The following is an 18818-nucleotide window of genomic DNA, read 5'->3' as shown; positions in this document are numbered from 1 at the left end:
GATTCAAAATTCAGCTGAACTGGAAAAATTGTAAATGTTTGTGCTTTGAAGTAAACAAATTATGGAGGCTATGAAATTCCTGCTGGTGGATTAGGGTTTTGTTTTGTTTTTGTTTTTCGTTTTGATCATTTGTGAGCCCAAGAGGAGTAGCAACACTTAAGCTTAATTTTATAAGCTTTTTCTTGGAGGACTTGCTAATGGCTTCAATAAAGTTTAAGGAATCTAGTGTAATGAAAAAGACTTTCCCAGCATTTAGCATGTCATTGAATAAACAAAAACAAAACAACCCAATCCTTCAAGATGATCTTCTACCTAGTAAATATTCAGTTTCACTGTGAATTTTTTAAAGAGGAAATGGGTATTTAAATTTACAGTAAAATATTTAAACAACATTTTATCCTATTCTGTCTGCTTGTGTATAACATTTATCAGAAGAAAAAAACAAAAAGCAAAATGGGTATTTTTGTTGCCTTTAATTATATTCCAATGATATCAGGGTTGCCCTTAGTATCAACACTGCGGGTCCTGTAACCTAAGTCAGAAGCAGGCTTATTAGTGGCAAAGCAGGGTGTGATGGTGACTTGGACTGGGTCTGTTTCCAGACAGGGGACCACCTTCAGTATCTTCACTCAAGAACATACCATGCTCCTTAAAATGCCTAAAGGGCATTTTCAACTGAGAAGCGAAACTTTGGTTCACTTTTTGGTTTGATGCCTTTTACTGGAAAACGGTCACTGTTCCTGTTCCCATTAGGGGAGGACTGAGCATACTGTGAAATGTCCCCACCCAGCTCTATCCTTGGATTAGCGGCTCCAAAGAACAACATGACTCTCTAAGTCATCCTGTAAGGTGACCCAGAAGTGTGACTTGTCACACCATCCCGCCTTCTTTATTCCCTGGGCTGTGAAGGGCAGCCTGGCCTGATGCACTAAGGATTCATGCTCACAGATGATCCAGGGCATGTTCTAAACATTAACTTTACTTCCAGCCAAGTCATGGCCTCTGTAGAACCTGCCAGAGCAGAAGCTTACCTGCCCCTGGGGTGGGCAGAGGGAGCAGGGGATGGGGACTGTTTTACACTTTGTCCCTGGAATAAGATCTCTATGATTCTAGTGCTAATTTGGTGTGTGTAACCTTGTCAGGCGAAGGCATTTCTGTAACTCCTCCCCTCTGCATATAAAAGATTAAGACCCTGAGGTTTCAGGACCAGGTCGTGGCCTCTGAGAGCCCCAGAGCTGAGGAAACAGGAGTTACAATATTTGCCTTCTGTTACAACACATCAAGGCAGCAGCAGATTCATCTAAAAGGTAAAGGATGTTGAACTTGATGTGGATGGGAACCTGGTGGAGGTTCATCTCACTCTTTGGCGGGGAGGGAAGTGGATGTGCCCCTTGTAAGCCTGTAAACCTGTCTTTCTCAGCGGCTGGGATTCAGCTTTCCCCCTGAACTCCCTTGCTTGCATCTGCTTGGGAATGACTCACAAATCCTAATGGAGTCTTTCCATACCTAATTTATATAATTCGATGATGTAATCAAAACAAGTTAAACTGTGAGAAAGCCGGAAATCGGGGCCAGTGTCCACTTAACCAGCCTCTGAGAAAAATAGTACATATGGACTGTGAGATGCCAATACCCCAAAGAAACGAACACCCTCAAGGAATGTTCAAATAGAGATGCTCGACCACAGTGGGCTTCTTGGGACACTAGCACTGAGGAGGCTGTACCTTAGCTTTGGCCTTTGTAATTCTGAAGCAGAGCTGCTTAAACTGCAGTATGCACAGGAGTCCTCTGGAGATGAAATGAAAATGCAGGGTTTGATTCCGATTTGGGCCTTGATAAATTGTGCACTTGTTCTAACTCCGTGGTGATGCCAGTGCTGCTGGTTCACAGGACAATTGGGTGGCAGGGCTCACTGGGGTCTCAGTGACAGTAAATAATCATGCCTGAATCTTATCAAATCAGCAGAGTCAAAATGCATTTTACCAAAAGCATTTTCTGTTCCGTTTTAAAGTTTTATTTTAAATTAGCACACAGTAAAAAATGATTCTTTTGTGTGTACTCAGTTCTATGAATTTTTTTTTTTGAGACGGAGTCTTGCTCTGTCACCCAGGCTGGAGTGCAGCGGCCAGATCTCAGCTCACTGCAAGCTCCGCCTCCTGGGTTCTCACCATTCTCCTGCCTCAGCCTCCGGAGTAGCTGGGACTACAGGCGCCTGCCACCTCGCCCGGCTAGTTTTTTGTATTTTTTAGTAGAGATGGGGTTTCACCGTGTTAGCCAGGATGGTCTCAATCTCCTGACCTCGTGATCCGCCCGTCTCGGCCTCCCAGAGTGCTGGGATTACAGGTGTGAGCCACCGCACCCGGCCTAGTTCTATGAATTTTAACATACGTACGACTTCGTGTAACCACCGTCATGAAGAATGCAGAACAATTCCATCAGGTTCCCCTCAGTTCCTTCATGCTTTGCCTCTGCAGTCATACTCTCCCTTGAACCTGGGAGGTGGATGTTGCAGTGAGCCAAGAGCACACCATCACACTCCAGCTTGGGCAGCAAGAAGGAAACTTCTCAAAAAAAAAAAAAAAAAGAAAAGAAAAGAAAAGAAAAAAAGAAAAGAAACTACTGCCAAACTTTTTCACAATAATACCTGTACCACCCTGCAGTCTGCCAGCAATGTGTGAGAGTTCCAATTCCCTTTCTCCCTGGAACCAGAGGACTTCTCAGAGCTCTTTCTATCCTTGTTCCCACTTCTGGGTTGCCTTGAGTCTAAACTGGGGATACCAGAGTAAAAACAGAAAATTTAGCACTGTTCAATGGTAACTGGAATTCTGGGGGTTTTCCCCTAATCTACCTGCTGCTGTTTACTTTTCAGAGTCCTCAAACAGCTGCACCACACATTCTGTCCAGGCTGCATTCTTTGGAGGGACAGATTAGGGTGTGCTTCCTCCATCTTACTTGGAACTGGAACCCTTCTGTTCTATTCAAGCCCCAATCATAAAGAAAAATGTGAAAGGTGGTTAAACATACTTTTGCATATGTGAAAAATAATCATGAAATACTTGCTCTCAGGTGTTGAATAGGCAAGAAGTACGTGAGTGGTGTGCACAGTCAGTGATGTGCATTGAACCATCCTAGCCAAGAGTCACAAGCACACTCAGTGTAAGCCAAAAGCCTCTTTTAAAAAAGCAGCTCTCAGATTTCTAAATTTGAGTTTAATACTCTGGGTAACTGAGACTTGGGAAATCAAATTGCTGGCACAGCGTTAAGGCTCACAAGGGACAAATGTTCCTTTGTTCCCATTGATTTGCCGAATGTGAGTTGGCTCCTGGGGCAGCACAGATGCCTCACAGGCGGTCAAGTGAGACACATTTGGTTTGACAGAATCAATGTCTTCACAGCCCTTCATGTGGTTGTTCTCTGTAAGCATTAATTAATTTGTTGATTTTGTGAAGTAAAATTCCTAAGGGTTATGGAGGTTATGGTTCGTCCAAGTTGGTGCTGATTGACTGGACGCAGCAGCATGAATTCTCTCAAGCACAAGGTTGGATGGCATTTTGGGCTGAGGGGATACAGAGGAATAGAGCTATTTACTTATCAAGAGCTTTCCAACTATGGATAATCTCCTCATCACACTTCTACTAAGAGAGCAGTTGCCCTCATTGTAGACACCAGGAAATCGAAGCACAAATACTCACAGAAATACATGTTACTTGTGAAGAAATGGGCTAAACCCTAATGACAAGATGCTAACAGAGTCTCCCAGTAGGTTAGAGCCAGGGAACTTGCATTTCTTTTTTTTCTTTGAGATGGAGTCTCGCTCTGTCACCTAGGCTGGAGTGCAGTGGCACAATCTCGACTCACTGCAAGCTCCGCCTCCTGGGTTCACGCCATTCTCCTGCCTCAGCCTCCCAAGTAGCTGGGACTACAGGCACCCACTCACCATCACACCTGGCTAATTTTTTGTATTTTTAGTAGAGACAGGGTTTCACCATATTGGACAGGTTGATCTCGAACCTTCTGTGATCCACCCATCTTGGCCTCCCAAAGTGCTGGGATTACAGGCGTGAGCCACCGTGCCCAGCCCAGGGAACTTGAACTTCTAGTCCAAAGACAGAAGCTATTCCCCTATGTTTACTGAGGAATACCTTATGTGTAGTGAAATTCACTCATTTAAAATATAGAGTTTGGTAAGTTTTAGCAATTGTATACTGCTATATAATCAACACTATAAACAAGACACAGGCCAGGCATGGTGGCTCACACCTGTAACCCCAGCACTTTGGGAGGTGGAGGCAGGTGGATCATCTGAGGTCATGAGTTTGAGACCAGCCTGGTCAACGTGATGAAACCCTGTCTCTACTAAAATACAAAATTAGCCGGGGTGGTGGCAGGCACCTGTAATCCCAGCTACTCGGGAGGCTGAAGCAGGAGAATTGCTTCAACCCAGGAGGTGGAGGTTGCAGTGAGCTGAGGTTGTGCCACTGCAATCCAACCTGGGTGACAGAGCGAAACTCCCTCTTAAAAAATAAATAAATAAATAACAAACAAGACACAGAACATTTCCATTATCCTAAAAAGAGCCCCCATGCTCCTTTGCCTTCAGTCCCCTCCCACAACTCGACCTCAGCCAATCCCCAATCTGTTTCTGCAACTCTTTGTTCTGCAAGGTTCCCACTGCAGGTCTCTGCACAGACCACTTCCTGTACCCTGGGTGCTCCTGTCTGCTCATCCTGCAAGTCCCTCCCCCTAGAAGGAGCCCCAAACCCTTGGCCAGGTCAGGGCACCCTCCTTGTGTGTCCCATTTCAGTGCCTATCATATGCAGTGCCAGTGCCTCACTCCCCTGTTATCTGAAGTCCCCTGAGGAAGGGCCCTGTCTGATCCCAGTGTCAGCCCTTTAGAGTGAAGAAGGATGGGGTATTACATATTTGTTTGTTTGTTTGTCTGTTTGTTTGTGACAGGGTCTCACTTGGTCCCCCAGGCTAGAGTGCAGTGGTACAAACATGGCTCACTACAGCCTTGACCTCTTGGGCTGAAGCAAGCTTCCCACCTCAGCCTCCTGAATAGCTGGGTCCACAGGCACATACCACTACAGCCAGCTAATTTTTTACTTTTTAGTTTTGTAGAGACAGGATCTCTGTATGTTGCCCAGCATGGTCTCAAACTCCTGGGATCAGGTGATCCTCCAGCCTCAGCCTCCCAAAATGCTGGGATTACAGGCATGAGCCACTGCACCTGGCCTAAACATAGTTAATCCCTTCTTTCTGCTTTATTTTTATCTTTTCCTAAAAGTGTATTTCTAAAGTTATCATTAATTGTGTTTCCTTGAAGCTACAAAATTGATGATAGTAGCCACTACAGTTCTGCCCATAGTGAGAACAATGACTAAAACAAGTTAAGAAGACAAGGTAGTTTGTTTAAAAGTGAAATGCATTTTTTCTTAGAGATTTTACTTGTTTTCACCATTGTGTCAGCAGCATTTTCCAGCAACACACACACACACACTTAGCTGGTTAGTTTATAAAATACCATTATGCAGACAGAGGTAGAGATGGATGTCACTCTTCAACCCAAAGGGAGCTCTGCTATTTCTTAGAAAAACATGTATCTCCCATTTTACACATGTGGGACACCTCCCAGTGAGTGGGCGTGGTGAGGCTTATCTCTGACATATGAGAAGTGAAAGAATATAGGACAAATGTTTTTACCCAATGCTCCTCTGGGCATGGCCGTACGTAGTACATGGTTCAACTTAAGAACTTCTACTGTCATCCAAGCTTTCCTAAATGGTGGCCAACAGACCAAGGATAGAGATAAATGAATCTGTCATATACCCAAGAAGCCACACACTCAATATTGTGTGCAAATAGATTCACACTTATTCAGGGTTTTCAATGACATTTAATTAGCTCAGACTAATGATGTCCCTATGCTGGACTAATGATTCCCTATGCCAGACAACAGTCAGAAAAATCAGTGGGCCAGGACCAAGCTCATCAGCTACATTTATTCAGAACTTTATAAACTGCAGAACACTTTCACATTTGGAGTCAAACTTGGCCTTCAGAGAAATTTTAAAGATGAGAAAACTGAGGCCAGGAGAACCCATGTGACAGATAGACGGTACATCAAGGCAGTGGAAACACAGGTCTGGAGTGAACATCTGGCTTCAAACCCCTTTCTCCTTCTACCTTGCCCCACTGTCCCGGTCTTTCTGAGACCTGTGGCACAGACCTCTATGCTGAGTTCCAGACCCATGTGTCAGGCACCCCTCCTTGCTTCCCCCTGGGGGTCGGCACCTAGGAAACTCAAACTCCATCCATCCAGCACAGCCTGACCCCACTCCCCATAGCCCTCCTCCTCCTACATTTCCCATCTGTGGACAGGCAGAGACAGGGCAGTACCCACTGACAGCCCTTCTCCTTTATTTTCCACGCAGAGTTTCCTGTGAATCTGTCCACTCTTCATCATCCTTGCCCCTCACACCCTGGTCACAGCATCTCTCTGGGCTCTTCCAGCAGCCCAGTCACTTCTCCCCCTGCATACACTCTCACCTCTCCAGTCTCTGCCCCCAGAACATCTGGCAAAATGCCTGTCTGGACCCACCATTTCCCCACTGAAAGCCCTTCCTGGGATAAGGTCCAAATCCTCTCTGGGGCATGCCAGGCCAGCTTCTCCAGGCTCCCATCTTCCCACACTCTTCTACAGGGGTTCCCACCAGCAGACAGGAGCTTCTGCTTTTGAGGTTTCTACTATATTCACTCAGCTGGTCTGAAAGTCAAGCAGTTTCTGCATGTAAAAAAGGGAGAATTTTGAGTGTCTGATATGTATAATTCCACACACAAGAGCCCACGTGTGTGCATGCACACACACACACACACACCTCAAAGCAGCTTGCTTTGGGGGTGTCAGGCACTGGAACCATTTTCTCTGATAAACCCCTTTAGTAAAGGGCCTGGAAACTTTCAGAAGTCTGAAGCCTGTCACTCCTCAAATGTCTCACCTAAAAGATGATGAAGGTCATGGCCATCTCATGTAGCAGTTGTGATAACGAAATGGACTTAGGTTCACAAAATTCCTGGTGCATGTTCCTGCTGCTGGAAGTTGAGAAATGATTCTTCTGTGAGGAGGAAGGAAGGGCAGAGGTATTTGCCAGGTGCCAGCTTGTGGGAGGCTTGCACTCACATCTCACTGTGTCCTGACAACCAGCCAGCAGCAAGCACTGAGGCCACCATTGTCCTCCCACTTGCAGAGGTCCTGTGGCTGGCCAGGTATCCCTCATGTCAACAGCAGGGTCAGGATGCCTATACCCTGCAGAGTCTCAGGGATCATGTTTTATGGGGGTTCAGCTTCTATTTTTTTATGTCAATAGCTTTAGGAGTACACGTGGGTTTTTGTTACATGGGTAAATTGTATAGTGTTTAAGTCATGGCTTTTAGTGCACTTGTCACCCAAATAGTGTACATTGCACCCAATAAGTGACATTGTATCCCCAACCTCTCCCCCTTGAGTCTCCAGTGCCCATTATACCACTCTGTTTATAAACCCTTTATAAACCCGTGGCTTAGCTCCGACTTATAAGTGAGAATACACGGTATTTAGTTTTCCATTCCAGAGTTACTTCATTAGGATAATGACCTCCAGTTCCATCCAAGTTGCTGCAAAAGACATTATTTTATTCTTTTTTATGGCTGAGTAGTATTCCATTTTACACACACACACACACACACACACACACAAAACATTTTTTTGGTCCACTCATCAGTTAATGAGCACTTAGTTTGACTCCATATCTTTGCAATTGTGAATAGTGCTGTGATAAACAAACACATGCAGGTGTCTTTTTAATATAATTACTTCTTTTCATTTAGGTAGGTACCTAGTAGTCAGAATTGCTGATCAAATGGTAGATCTACTCTCGGTTCTTTGAGAAATCTCCATACTGTTTTCCAAAGAGGTTGTACTCATTTACATTCCTACCAACAGCATATAAGTGTTCTCTTTGCTCTGCATCTGCACCAACACCTATTAGTTTTTTGACTTTTAAACAGTCAAATTGGAGTAAGGTGGATTGGAGTAAGATGGTATCTCATTGTGGTTTTAATTTACATTTCTCTGATGATGAATGATGTTGAGCATTTCTTCATATGTTTTTTGGTTATTTGTATGGCTGTTTTCTTTTTTAGGGGATGAACAATCAATACACCCGTCGGGAGGTCTTCTGCCGGAACACCTGCCATGACCTCAAGCGTTTCTGGGAAAGGGAAATTGGTAAACAGACTTACTACCGAGAATCGGAGGAACATCGTCTGGGAAGAAGCGCACTGAGAAAGTATGTGGCTTGTTTGTCTACTTTTTAGAATTAACTCATTTTTAAAATACATCTTATAATTTAGAATAGTTTTAGGTTCTAAATTATAAGCAAAATTAAGCAGAAGGTACAAAGAGTTCCCTGAGCCCCCATGCAATTGCCCTACTATCAACCTCTGCACCAGTGGTACCTTTGTGACCGTCAATGAACTTTCACTGACTTTCAAGCCATTATTATCTTGTCTGTTTTGTAAGAGCAAAATTAATTTCCCCAGAAGAATGCCAGATGGGCATATCAGAGGAGGTAATTATTTTAATTTTCCATGATTATAGTCCTTTAATTCTTATCTTTATGAACTGGAAAACTCTCTCCTCTCTGTCACCATGTCACCTTCTAGCACATGAGGGTTACACTAAATGGGGTGGGGGTGGGGGGGCAAACACTGTGTCTGTGAAAAGCAATCAAGCAAAGAAAGCAGTGCCCGGTTCTCAGCGCCCATTTGGGTGAAAACACAAGATGCCCTGCGTGGTTCCTGGAGGGGAAGGCGGGGTCTCTCCTTGTGTGCATCCCTGTTCTGGCCCAGTGAGTCTGCCGAGCAGTGGAGTGCAGTGACCTGACCCCCGCTGAGAAACGACGGTCACCTTGCTGTGGAAGCAGTGCAGGCTCGCCACCCTCACACACACACTGCAGAAAGCCATCGTGGGCTGCAGGGAGGGACTGCCCTTTTGAGCTCTGTCCCCTCAAAGGGAACAGCTCAGCCAGCTGTCTGAGGAGGCCATGGCTTATGTGTGGTAAGGGAGTATGAGACCTTGTGTGCTGTCCAGACGGCAGGGCCCATGACTGCACGGCCACTGGACTGACGACGTGCCTTAATTCACAGGCAGTAAACTCACTGCTGCCTTCCCAAAGCCCCTCCTGAACCCTAGAAGGGAACCCAGCCTCCCACTTACAGAGACCTCCTCAGCCTTATTCCCGACTACCATCCCACCTGCTGAAGTACAGTAGTAGGGCACAGAAAGCTGATTTGGGTGGCCAGTCATTTCTACAGTTCCTGCCATCTTTGTCCCCCAGGCTAGGCCGCTCAGAGTCCTGTACCATGTGTGCGTTCCCTGGGGAGCAGGCAAAAGGCCTCAGGTGAAGTGAAATTGGCCTGAGGAAGATGAAGAAAACAAAGGCTCCAAGAGAGGCACAAGCCAAGGGGTGAACAAAATAGCCTCTGAAGCAAATTGTGCAGGTTGTTAAAATACTAAAAATATATACATGCGGCCTGGCGTGGTGGCTCACGCCTGTAGTCCCAGCACTTCAGGAGGCCGAGGCAGGCGGATCACCTGAGGTCGAGAGTTTGAGATCAGCCCAACCAACAGGGAGAAACCCTGTCTCTACTAAACATACAAAATTAGCTGGGTGTGGTAGCCACACCTGTAATCCCAGCTACTCAGGAAGCTGAGGCAGAAGAATCACTTGAACCTGGGAGGCGGAGGTTGTGGTGAACCGAGATCTTGCCTTTGCACTCTAGCCTGGGCGACAAGAGCAAAACTCTGTCTCAAAAAAAAAAATAAAAAAAAAAATAAAAAAAAATAAAAAAATATATATATATATATGTACACACACACACACACACACACGCAGTATCTATGCATATAACAAAAGAATGCAAGGATGTAAACGTTTTGGTCGATAGGATGGCAGAAGACTATTTGTTCTCCTCGCCCTCTTCTGATTTGAATTTGGGTAGCCAGGCTCCAGAGGCGCTTCTCTAATTAACACTCTATGTTGTCCCTTCACAAAATGGAAAATAAAGTCCCCGATCATTGGGCTGTTAGGAGGCTTGACTACGGAAATGTACCGACAACACCTAACCTGGTGCCAAACCCAAGGTCAGGGCTCAGGAATGTTAGTTCCCCTCCCTCTTCTGGACTCCCATTTAACAATCCAGGATCTAATATGGCAGCAGCAATACGCCAAAGGAAGACATCCCTTGGAGGAGAAAAACAAGATGAAAACAAAATTGCAAGAGTGAGCAAGGGTGGGAACAAGCTCAGAATTGCGGTGAACAGCAGAGACTTTGCAGCCAGCTGCCTGGGCTCATCCTTTTGGGTCCCTGGGGTGAGCAACCAAATCTCCTGGATCTCAGTGTCCTCATCGCTATTTTAATCATGGAGAAACAGACACTACGAGAAGGAAGAGGGATGCTGGTGAGTTACTGCCCTTTGAGGGTGGGTAGAGGGAGCGCAAACTTGATCGTCTTCTTTCATTAGCAGATGGAGCACCTGGGCTACCGATGCACACAGGGGTGTGCACAAACCTCCCCCATTTTGGAACTCGTCAGGGAGGCGACACAGATGCTGCCATCTCCCACCTGCCCACGACAGGGTCTGAGCGTTTTTTTCTGTAGTCTTCTGGGGGTCCCAGCTTCAGAGCTGGTTCACTTGGCCCTTGGGCACCAGCAGCTTGTTGAGCTGCTGTGCAGATGTGTTGGCATGCTGGAGTTGGCAGCCCACACTTGAGGTCCAGCCCTCCAGGTAACTAGGATGGCACCCTCCACCTCCTCTCTTAGGGAAGAGAGTTGGGCAAAGGTGGGAGAATGGACAAGAGCATTCTAGGCAGAAGAAATGCATGTGCAAACACCCTGAGGCAAGGGAACAACTTGCCCTATTTGTGGAATGGAGAAACCGCCATTTTTATATATTGCTTGTGTATTCTCCAAAGTCATACTTGCAGTGCTGAATATATAATAGGTACTCAAGAAAAGCATGCTTGACTGGATCCAAGAAAACCATGGAATTGGCTCTTAGATGGGTCTTTGCTGCCTACTTACTTTGGTCCAGGACTCACTCCCATTCCTGTCTTCCCTCCAGGCTGATCTGCTTTGACCCCCATCGCCATTAATTCTCCTCCCTCAGCTGACCCCTCTTCCCATTCTAGTCCTTGAATCACCTTGTCCTTCAGCTTCTGCTTAGGTTCTGTCAACAGGAGATGAGAGGACTGGAGGCTAAGTCTGCCTATTTCTTCCCCACACCCTTCCTGCTCTGGGTCCTGTTTTCTAGCAGTGACTTCATCTCTCCTGGACTACAGCACCTGCTGCAGGGCCACTCCCCCATGGCTCCAGGCTCCAAACACAAGTGAAAAGCGACGGGTAGAAAGAAGCTATTGACATTTGGCAACACCTAATCAAAGTAAATTGGATCTAATGATCATTAATATCTGCTAACATCAAAAAAAGCGAGAGACAACCAGACAGATTTGATGGCCATCCATCATATCACCGGTGATGTAGTTTGTCAAAAATAAAATAAAATAAAATAAAATAAAATAAAATAAAATAAAATAAAATAAAATAAATCTGGATCTAATCAAACTTCTAGTGCTAGCCACTAATTAACAGAATATACAGGAGACAGAGGAATGGGTTAGAGTTACACAGGAATACAGTCAGCAAAATTCAAACTGTGCCTACTCTCCAGAACAATCTGGTTTCAAAAAAAAAAAAAAAAAAACTGCAAGGGAAGGGGAAAGATGAGGGAGAATTTCCAGATTAAAGAAAACCTAATGGATATAGCAACAAATAGGAATGTATGCGCTTCATTCGGGTCCTGATTCAACCAACCTAACGTTCAGCATTAAAAGACATTCAGAGTTGTGAACCAATGAAATATTTATTTCATGATATCAAGTACCTCCTGTTAATGTTTTAAGTGTGATAATGGCAAGGTAGTTTCTTTTTAAAAGAGTTATTAACTTTAAGGACAAAATAGCTAAATACAGTTATTTTGTTTATTATGCAGGAGAAGGGAGATGTGAGAAAGGAGATCAGCCTTAAGCTGGGGAAGCTGGGGAGTAGCTATAGGGGAGTTCTTTATTACTAGTTTCTCTACTTTTTTATATGCTTGAAATCTTCTACTATAAAGGTTTTCTAAACAATGTTATTTTGAAAAAAAAAAAAAAAAAGAGTGCAATTTCTCTTTCCCTTCTTCCTCACCACCTCTTCACAATCCAAGTAGTTCCATTAATTTTTTCTGTATGTATTTTGAGGCTATTTTATTAGGTGCATGCATGTTCAGAAGTGTAATATCTTCACGGTGAGGTGAGCCTTTTTATTATTAGGCAGTGACTTTATTCCTGATGATTTTTTCTTTGAAGATCTTTTTATCAACAGACTTTGTAACTGTATTAACAGACTTTATATTAAGTCTGTCAACATAGCCAAACCAATCTTGTTTTTATTAGCATCTGCCTTATGCATCTTTTTTCTGTCTTCTTATTTTCAACTTATCTCTGTCCTTATAATTTAGATGTGTCTTTTTTAAACAGCACCTAGTTGTCTGAGCACGGTGGCTCATGCCTGTAATCCCAGCACTCTGGGAAGCCAAGGCAGGTAGAACACTTGAGTTTGAGTCCAGGCTGGGCAATATGGCAAAACTCTGTCCCTATAAAAAATACAAAAATTGGCCAGGCGTGCTGCCACGAGCCTGTAGTCCCAGCTACTGGGGGGGAAGGAGGAGCGGGGCTGAAATAGGAGGATCACTTGAGCCTCGGGAGGTCAAGGCTGCAGTGAGCCATGACGGTGCCACTGTACTCCAGCCTGGGCAACAGAGACCCCGCTTTCTAAAAAAAAAAAAAAAAAAAAAAAGGGACATAGTTGGACTGGATGTTTTCCTAATCTGACATATTTTAGTATAAATTGGTGAGTTTAGTCCTTTTTCATTTATTGTAACTGGCTTGTTTCTACCATCTTAGTTACTTAGAGTGCTTTACGGTTTCCCTTTTTCTGTATTCCTTTCTATTTTATTCTTACTGTTTGAACTGATATCCATATCTCCTTAATAGATAAGAACTATTTTACTAGTTTCTTCTCTCATCTTCATCATTGTCTTCTTTTCATTTTCTTTGGATTTACACTTTTGCAGAGATGTTCTCCGTTTTGATCAAGTCTAATTTATGAGAAAAATTTCTTTTCTAGATTTTGCTTTTGTTGTATCTAAGAAGACTGCCTATCCCAAGGTCACAAAGATTGTCTTGTTTTATTTCTAGAACTCTTATGAATTTAAGTTTTGCATTTAGATTAATAATATATTTTGACTTAATTTTTAATATAATGTGAGGTACAGACTGCAGTTCACTTTTTTTGCATATCCAGTGGTTCCAGCATCATTTGTTGAAAAGGCTATCCTTTCTCCACTACATTGTCTTTGCACGTTTGTTGAAAATTAATAACTCATCTATGTGTAGGAGTGTTTTTGGACCTTTTCTGTCCCATTGATCTATCTGTCCATTGGCACCAGTGTCACACTGTTTTCATTACTTAGGTTGACAATAATTCTTGAAGTCAGGTGGTGTAAGTCTTACAACTTTTTCCTCTTTTTCAAAATTGTTTTAGTTATCCTAGGTTCTCTGCATTTTCATACGAGTTTTGGAAGCAACTTGTCAATTTCTGTTATGTAAAACAGCCTGCTGGTTTGATTGGGATGGAATTGAATCTATAGGTCAATTTAGGGAGAAATGATGTCCTAACAATATTTAGAGTATCTGATATATGAACACAATATATATGTCCCTTTATTTAGGTCTGTTTTAATATCTCTCAGCAATGGTTTGCAGTTTTCAGCACATGAGTCATATATATCTTTTGTCAGATTTACCTCTATTTTGTATTTTTGATGTTATTATAATTGATTTTTTTCATTTCAATTAATGGTTGTTTCTTTGATTTATGGGTTATTTAGAATTTGTTATTTAGTTTCATAATATTTAGGGGACTTTCCAGATATCTTTCTGTTATTAAGGCTAATTTAATTATTGCAAACAGGGAACATATTGAATCCTTTTAAATTTATTGAGACTTGTTTTATAGCCCAGAATATTTTCTATCTTCGTAAATATTCCATGTGTGTTTGAAAGGAGTGTGTGTTCTGCTGTTGTTAGGGAGAATATTTTATAAATATTCTATAAATATCAAGTTCGTTGACAGTGTTGTTCAAGTGTTTTATATCCTTATCAATTTCTTATATACTTGTTTTACTGATTATTGAAAGACGGGTATTGAAATCTCTGCTATAATTACAGATTTGTCTACTTCTCCTTGCAGTTCCATCACATTTTGCTTCATGTATTTTGAAATTCTGTTATTAGGTACATAAATGTTTCAGATTGTTATATCATCTTCATGAATTGACCCCCTTATTACAAAATGACCCTCTTTCTCTTTGGTAATATTTTTTGCTATGAAAACTACTTTGATATTAATATAACCACACCAGCCTTCTTTAATTAGGTTTAGCATGGACTATCTCTTTGTCCTTTTGCTTTTAACCTATTTTGTCTTCATATTTAAAGTGGATTTCTTATAAGCAGCATATATTTGGATATTGTCTTTTAAAAATCCAATGTGACAGTCTTTGCATTTTTATTGCATTGTTTACACCATTAACATTAATTGGTATGATTTGTTTTAAATCTACCATCGTGCTATGTGTCCTCTATTTCTCTCATCTGTTGTTTATTCCCTTTTTCTCTTTTTCTGCCTTGTTTTGGATCAAGTGAGTACTTTTTATGATTCCATGTTATCTCTTCTGTTGGCTTTTTAACTATTGCTCTTTGTGTTTAGTGGTTGCTTTAGGATATATAGTACACATCCTTCACTTATCACAGCCTGCCTTCAGGTGATATTTTATCACTTTTTGTGTAGCATAAGAACCTTACAATAGTATATTCTCATTTCTCCCCTCTTGGCCTTTATGCTATTGTACAAAGTACAACTTTACTTCTACATATGCTATAACCCCACAGTACATCATTAACAGTTTCACTTTCAACAGTGGGCTATTTTTTTTTTTTTGAGACAGAGTCTCACTGTGTCACCCAAGCTGGAGGGCAGTGTCGCGATCTCGGCTCACTGCAACCTCCGCCTCCCAGGTTCAAGCGATTCTCCTGCCTCAGCCTGCTGAGTAGCTGGAACTGCAGGCACCTGCCACCATGACCAGGGAATTTTTGTGCTTTTAGTAGAGATGGGGTTTCACCATATTGGCCAGGCTGGTCTCGAACTCCTGACCTTGTGATCTGTCCTCCTTGGCCTCCCAAAGTGCTGGGATTACAGGAATGAGCCACTGTGCCTGACCACAGTGGGCTATTTTTAAAGAGATTTAAATAGTTTTAAAAAGTATTAATACATAACCACATCGTTGCTTTTCAGATGCTCTTCATTCCATGTGTACATCCGGATTTTCATATTGTGTCACTTTCCTTCTGTTTGAAGGAATTCCTATAACATGTCATATAGTGACAGTCTGCTGGTGATTTCTTTCAGTTTGCGTATGTCTAAAAATATCTTTATTTCACCTCTGCTGTTGAAAGATATGATTTGCTGTGTAAGAATCTAGACTGACAGGTTTACTCTCCTGACTTTTAAACATATATATATATAATAATATATATAATAATTTTTTTTGTTTTTTTTTTTTTTGAGTGGAGTCTCGCTCTGTTGCCCGGAGCTGGAGTGCGGTGGGCGGATCTCAGCTCACTGCAAGCTCCGCCTCCCGGTTCCACGCCATTCCTCCTTGCCTCGCCTCCCGAGTAGCCTGGGACTACAAGGCGCCCGCCACCTCGCGGCTAGTTTTTGTATTTTTTAGTAGAGACGGGGTTTCACCCATGTTAGCCAGGATGGTCCCTCGATCTCTGACCTCGTGATCCACCGTCTCCGCCTGCCAAAGTGCTGGGATTACAGGCTTGAGCCACCGCGTGCCCCGGCCTAAATATATTTTCAAGGAAGTCAGAAAGTAAGATTAAGCAGCTTTAAACAAAAATGAGAACTGTTTACTCACACTTATATAAATAAATAAATATGGAATAAATTATAAATATATATATTTAAACTTGCATGTCCTCTGCATGACTTTTAAAACCTGAACACATACACGTAATTTCAGGGGCTGGCAGGAGAGGAAGAAAGCTCTTCTAAACCAACAGCCGTGGAGATGAGTGCTCCATCTGTGTGTGTTTGGTTTCTATTTTCAGGCTCAGAGAAGAATGGAAGCAGAAGCTGGAAACAAAGCTGAGGCTGCGGAACAATCCAGAGGACACTGAAAAGCGGACAAATGTTGGCTGAGAGCTTCCTGCTTCATTGACACAAGAAGATGCAAAACACTGAGGTCACTTTGCTAGGAGAAGTCAATGCAAATCCCTAAGTCCCTTTGCTATACCTGTCAGCCCTCACACTATTGTTTCCCCAGCTGGGAGAGGATTTACCTGTAAATGCTTTCCCAGTGCTTGATGGCAGTTATTGGTCAAGTCAGTCCTCTGTGCATGGGTGCCAGGTTATTATCCCAAATGTCTCTAAAGATAGCTTATTTAATATCGAAGCTCCATGCAGCATTCCTTGCTTCTATATAATTATCTTCTAATTTTGAAATCCAAATATTTTAAACTCTAAACACACCAAGAGGAATCCTCAACCTTCATGGTCAAACTTTAAACATCGCACAGTGGTATTGCCCCACCATTTCACCTAGGAAACACAGCTTTATGGAATGCTTGTTTTCTTTTTATAAGAAGAGAAATGCACCTATCTGCAGAAATTTAAAAAAACTATCAATAGTCAAAGCACAGTTTGAAAATAAATTGATCTAATATTCTTTTTTCTTCATATAAATTTAATTGGCTTTTTCAAAAATATGTTTACCAAGAATAATATCAGAATAATTTTAATAAAGCTTGATTGTCCTGTCATCACCATGCACATGCCTTCATTTTATTACTTTATTTTGGTCTCTACATGTTTGCACTGGTTGGCTCTCTGTCAGCCCAGCCAAAGTATATCTGGCCACTCCACAGAGTATTTACCACACAGATTCTGGATTTTGAAATGGTACAGTCACTCCCTTGCCAACTCTCAAGTTCAGAAGCACCAGGGTTTGATACTTGCGAGAGTGCAAACTGTAACTGGGCCTCAGGCAATTATTTTAACCAAGGGAAGGGAGAAGAGGTGCAACGATATAAAGTCCTGGGTACTTGCTGGCTACAAGCAGCACCTGCAAGGCCTTATATACTATACACAGAGGAAATGTTTATGCAGACGCACCTGACAGCAATAACAAGATAACAACTTAAGCAAATACACTGAGAATTATATTATGGTCTAAGAAGAATGTGTGTTCAGAGTCCCAAGCTAAGAAATCCGGGAGTGGCTAACCTGGAGTTTCATACCTTAACTGTGAAGGACACCTGAATCCCCAGCCATCTTTTGGAACCTAGGTTGTACAGGTGATCAAAGCCTTCTGTTTTGGGTTAGATGGTAGTTGCTAGGTGGAGGGTGCTAAGTGAAAATGCTATATAAACTGCATGGCTTTTACAAACAGTGGTGGTTCTCTTGTCCAGCCCACTGCCACTGGACCATCCCTGTATGTAAGTTCCCCCAATAAACCCTATGTCTCATTCACTGTCTCTGAGCGTCTTCTTTGTCTTCTCAGACATGGTGCCATTTCACTGGAGTCAATAGGAGCCTGGCTTGCCATAACATTACTAGGCGATGCATAGAGTCAGGCTGGCCAATTCTGCCAGTGGTGAGTGTGGTGTTGCAGTCTTCTAAATGCCCTAATAGAGCATTAAGTATTTCTATCCACATCCCTGGGGAACCCATTAGGCTTCATCAGGCCAATGGGAATTTCCAGGAGGAAAGCAGGACTGGGGGAGTATTTCCCCAGCTTCCACACTTAATATGATCCAAGGAACAGGGCGCAGAGCCCTCTCTCCCTCTATGGTCTCTTATTCAATCTTGGATTCAATTCAACTAATAAATTACAAATTAGAGCTGGGGAAATTTGAGAATGTTTAGATGAAGAAGGAATTTTTGTTGGGTGTAGGAGGAATGTAGGAATTCAATAGAGGTTGAAGTAAAGTCATAGCTTACAGGGCTGAGAGGCTCTCAGAAGCAAAGGCCTCCCTTTACAAACTGCAAATGCTATTGCTGGGATTGAAATGCAGTAGAGTGAGGCAGGAAATATAGGTGAAGATTCATTGTGCATTTACTCATTCACCATATGCCAGGCACTGTGCTAGACAACCAGAATCCAGCAGAAAAAAACAGAGGTGCTAGCTCTGGAAGCTACAGTCTAGGCAAGAAGTCACTGGGAGTCACAGCAGGCCATGGTGCTCATGCCCTGTGGGAACACTCTCTGGCCTAAGGAAGATCATATACACATGATCCAGGAGCAGTGAGAATTCAGAGCTGGCAGGTCCTGGGTACTTTGAGGAAATACATTCAGGAAAGGTAGAGTGGGAGTGTGCAGAAGGCACAGCACACAGGGCCTTGTTGGCTGATGGATTCGAGCTTTGCCTAAGGGCACAGGGAGCACCTGAAGGGTATTAACAAGGAGCATGCTGGAGCATTGCCCAGCTACAGGAGGTGAGAGGACAGAGGTGGGAGGCCAGTCATGAGCTCCTGCAGATGGCTCTGGAGAGGCCTTGGTGCCCTGGAAGGAGGGGTTAGGAAGGTAAGGGGTAGACAAGGAGGAAGACCAT

The 18818-nt window shown here is 43.1% G+C and overlaps 1 protein-coding gene across 1 annotated transcript; it reads left to right on the top strand.

Annotated features, from left to right (window-relative positions):
* Positions 1–3152: 3152 nt before the first annotated feature.
* Positions 3153–17737, top strand: FAM240A (family with sequence similarity 240 member A). Its single transcript, XM_017855656.1, has 3 exons — positions 3153–3416; positions 8182–8327; positions 16317–17737. The coding sequence occupies exons 1-3, from the start codon at positions 3384–3386 to the stop codon at positions 16405–16407; spliced, it is 270 nt and encodes an 89-aa protein (XP_017711145.1). The 5' UTR covers positions 3153–3383; the 3' UTR covers positions 16408–17737.
* The last annotated feature ends 1081 nt before the right edge of the window (positions 17738–18818 follow it).

This window comes from Rhinopithecus bieti, unplaced genomic scaffold (assembly GCF_001698545.2).
Source record: "Rhinopithecus bieti isolate Rb0 unplaced genomic scaffold, ASM169854v2 scaffold_39746, whole genome shotgun sequence".
Lineage (NCBI taxonomy): Eukaryota > Metazoa > Chordata > Mammalia > Primates > Cercopithecidae > Rhinopithecus > Rhinopithecus bieti.
This window is presented reverse-complemented; position numbering and strand designations above follow the sequence as displayed.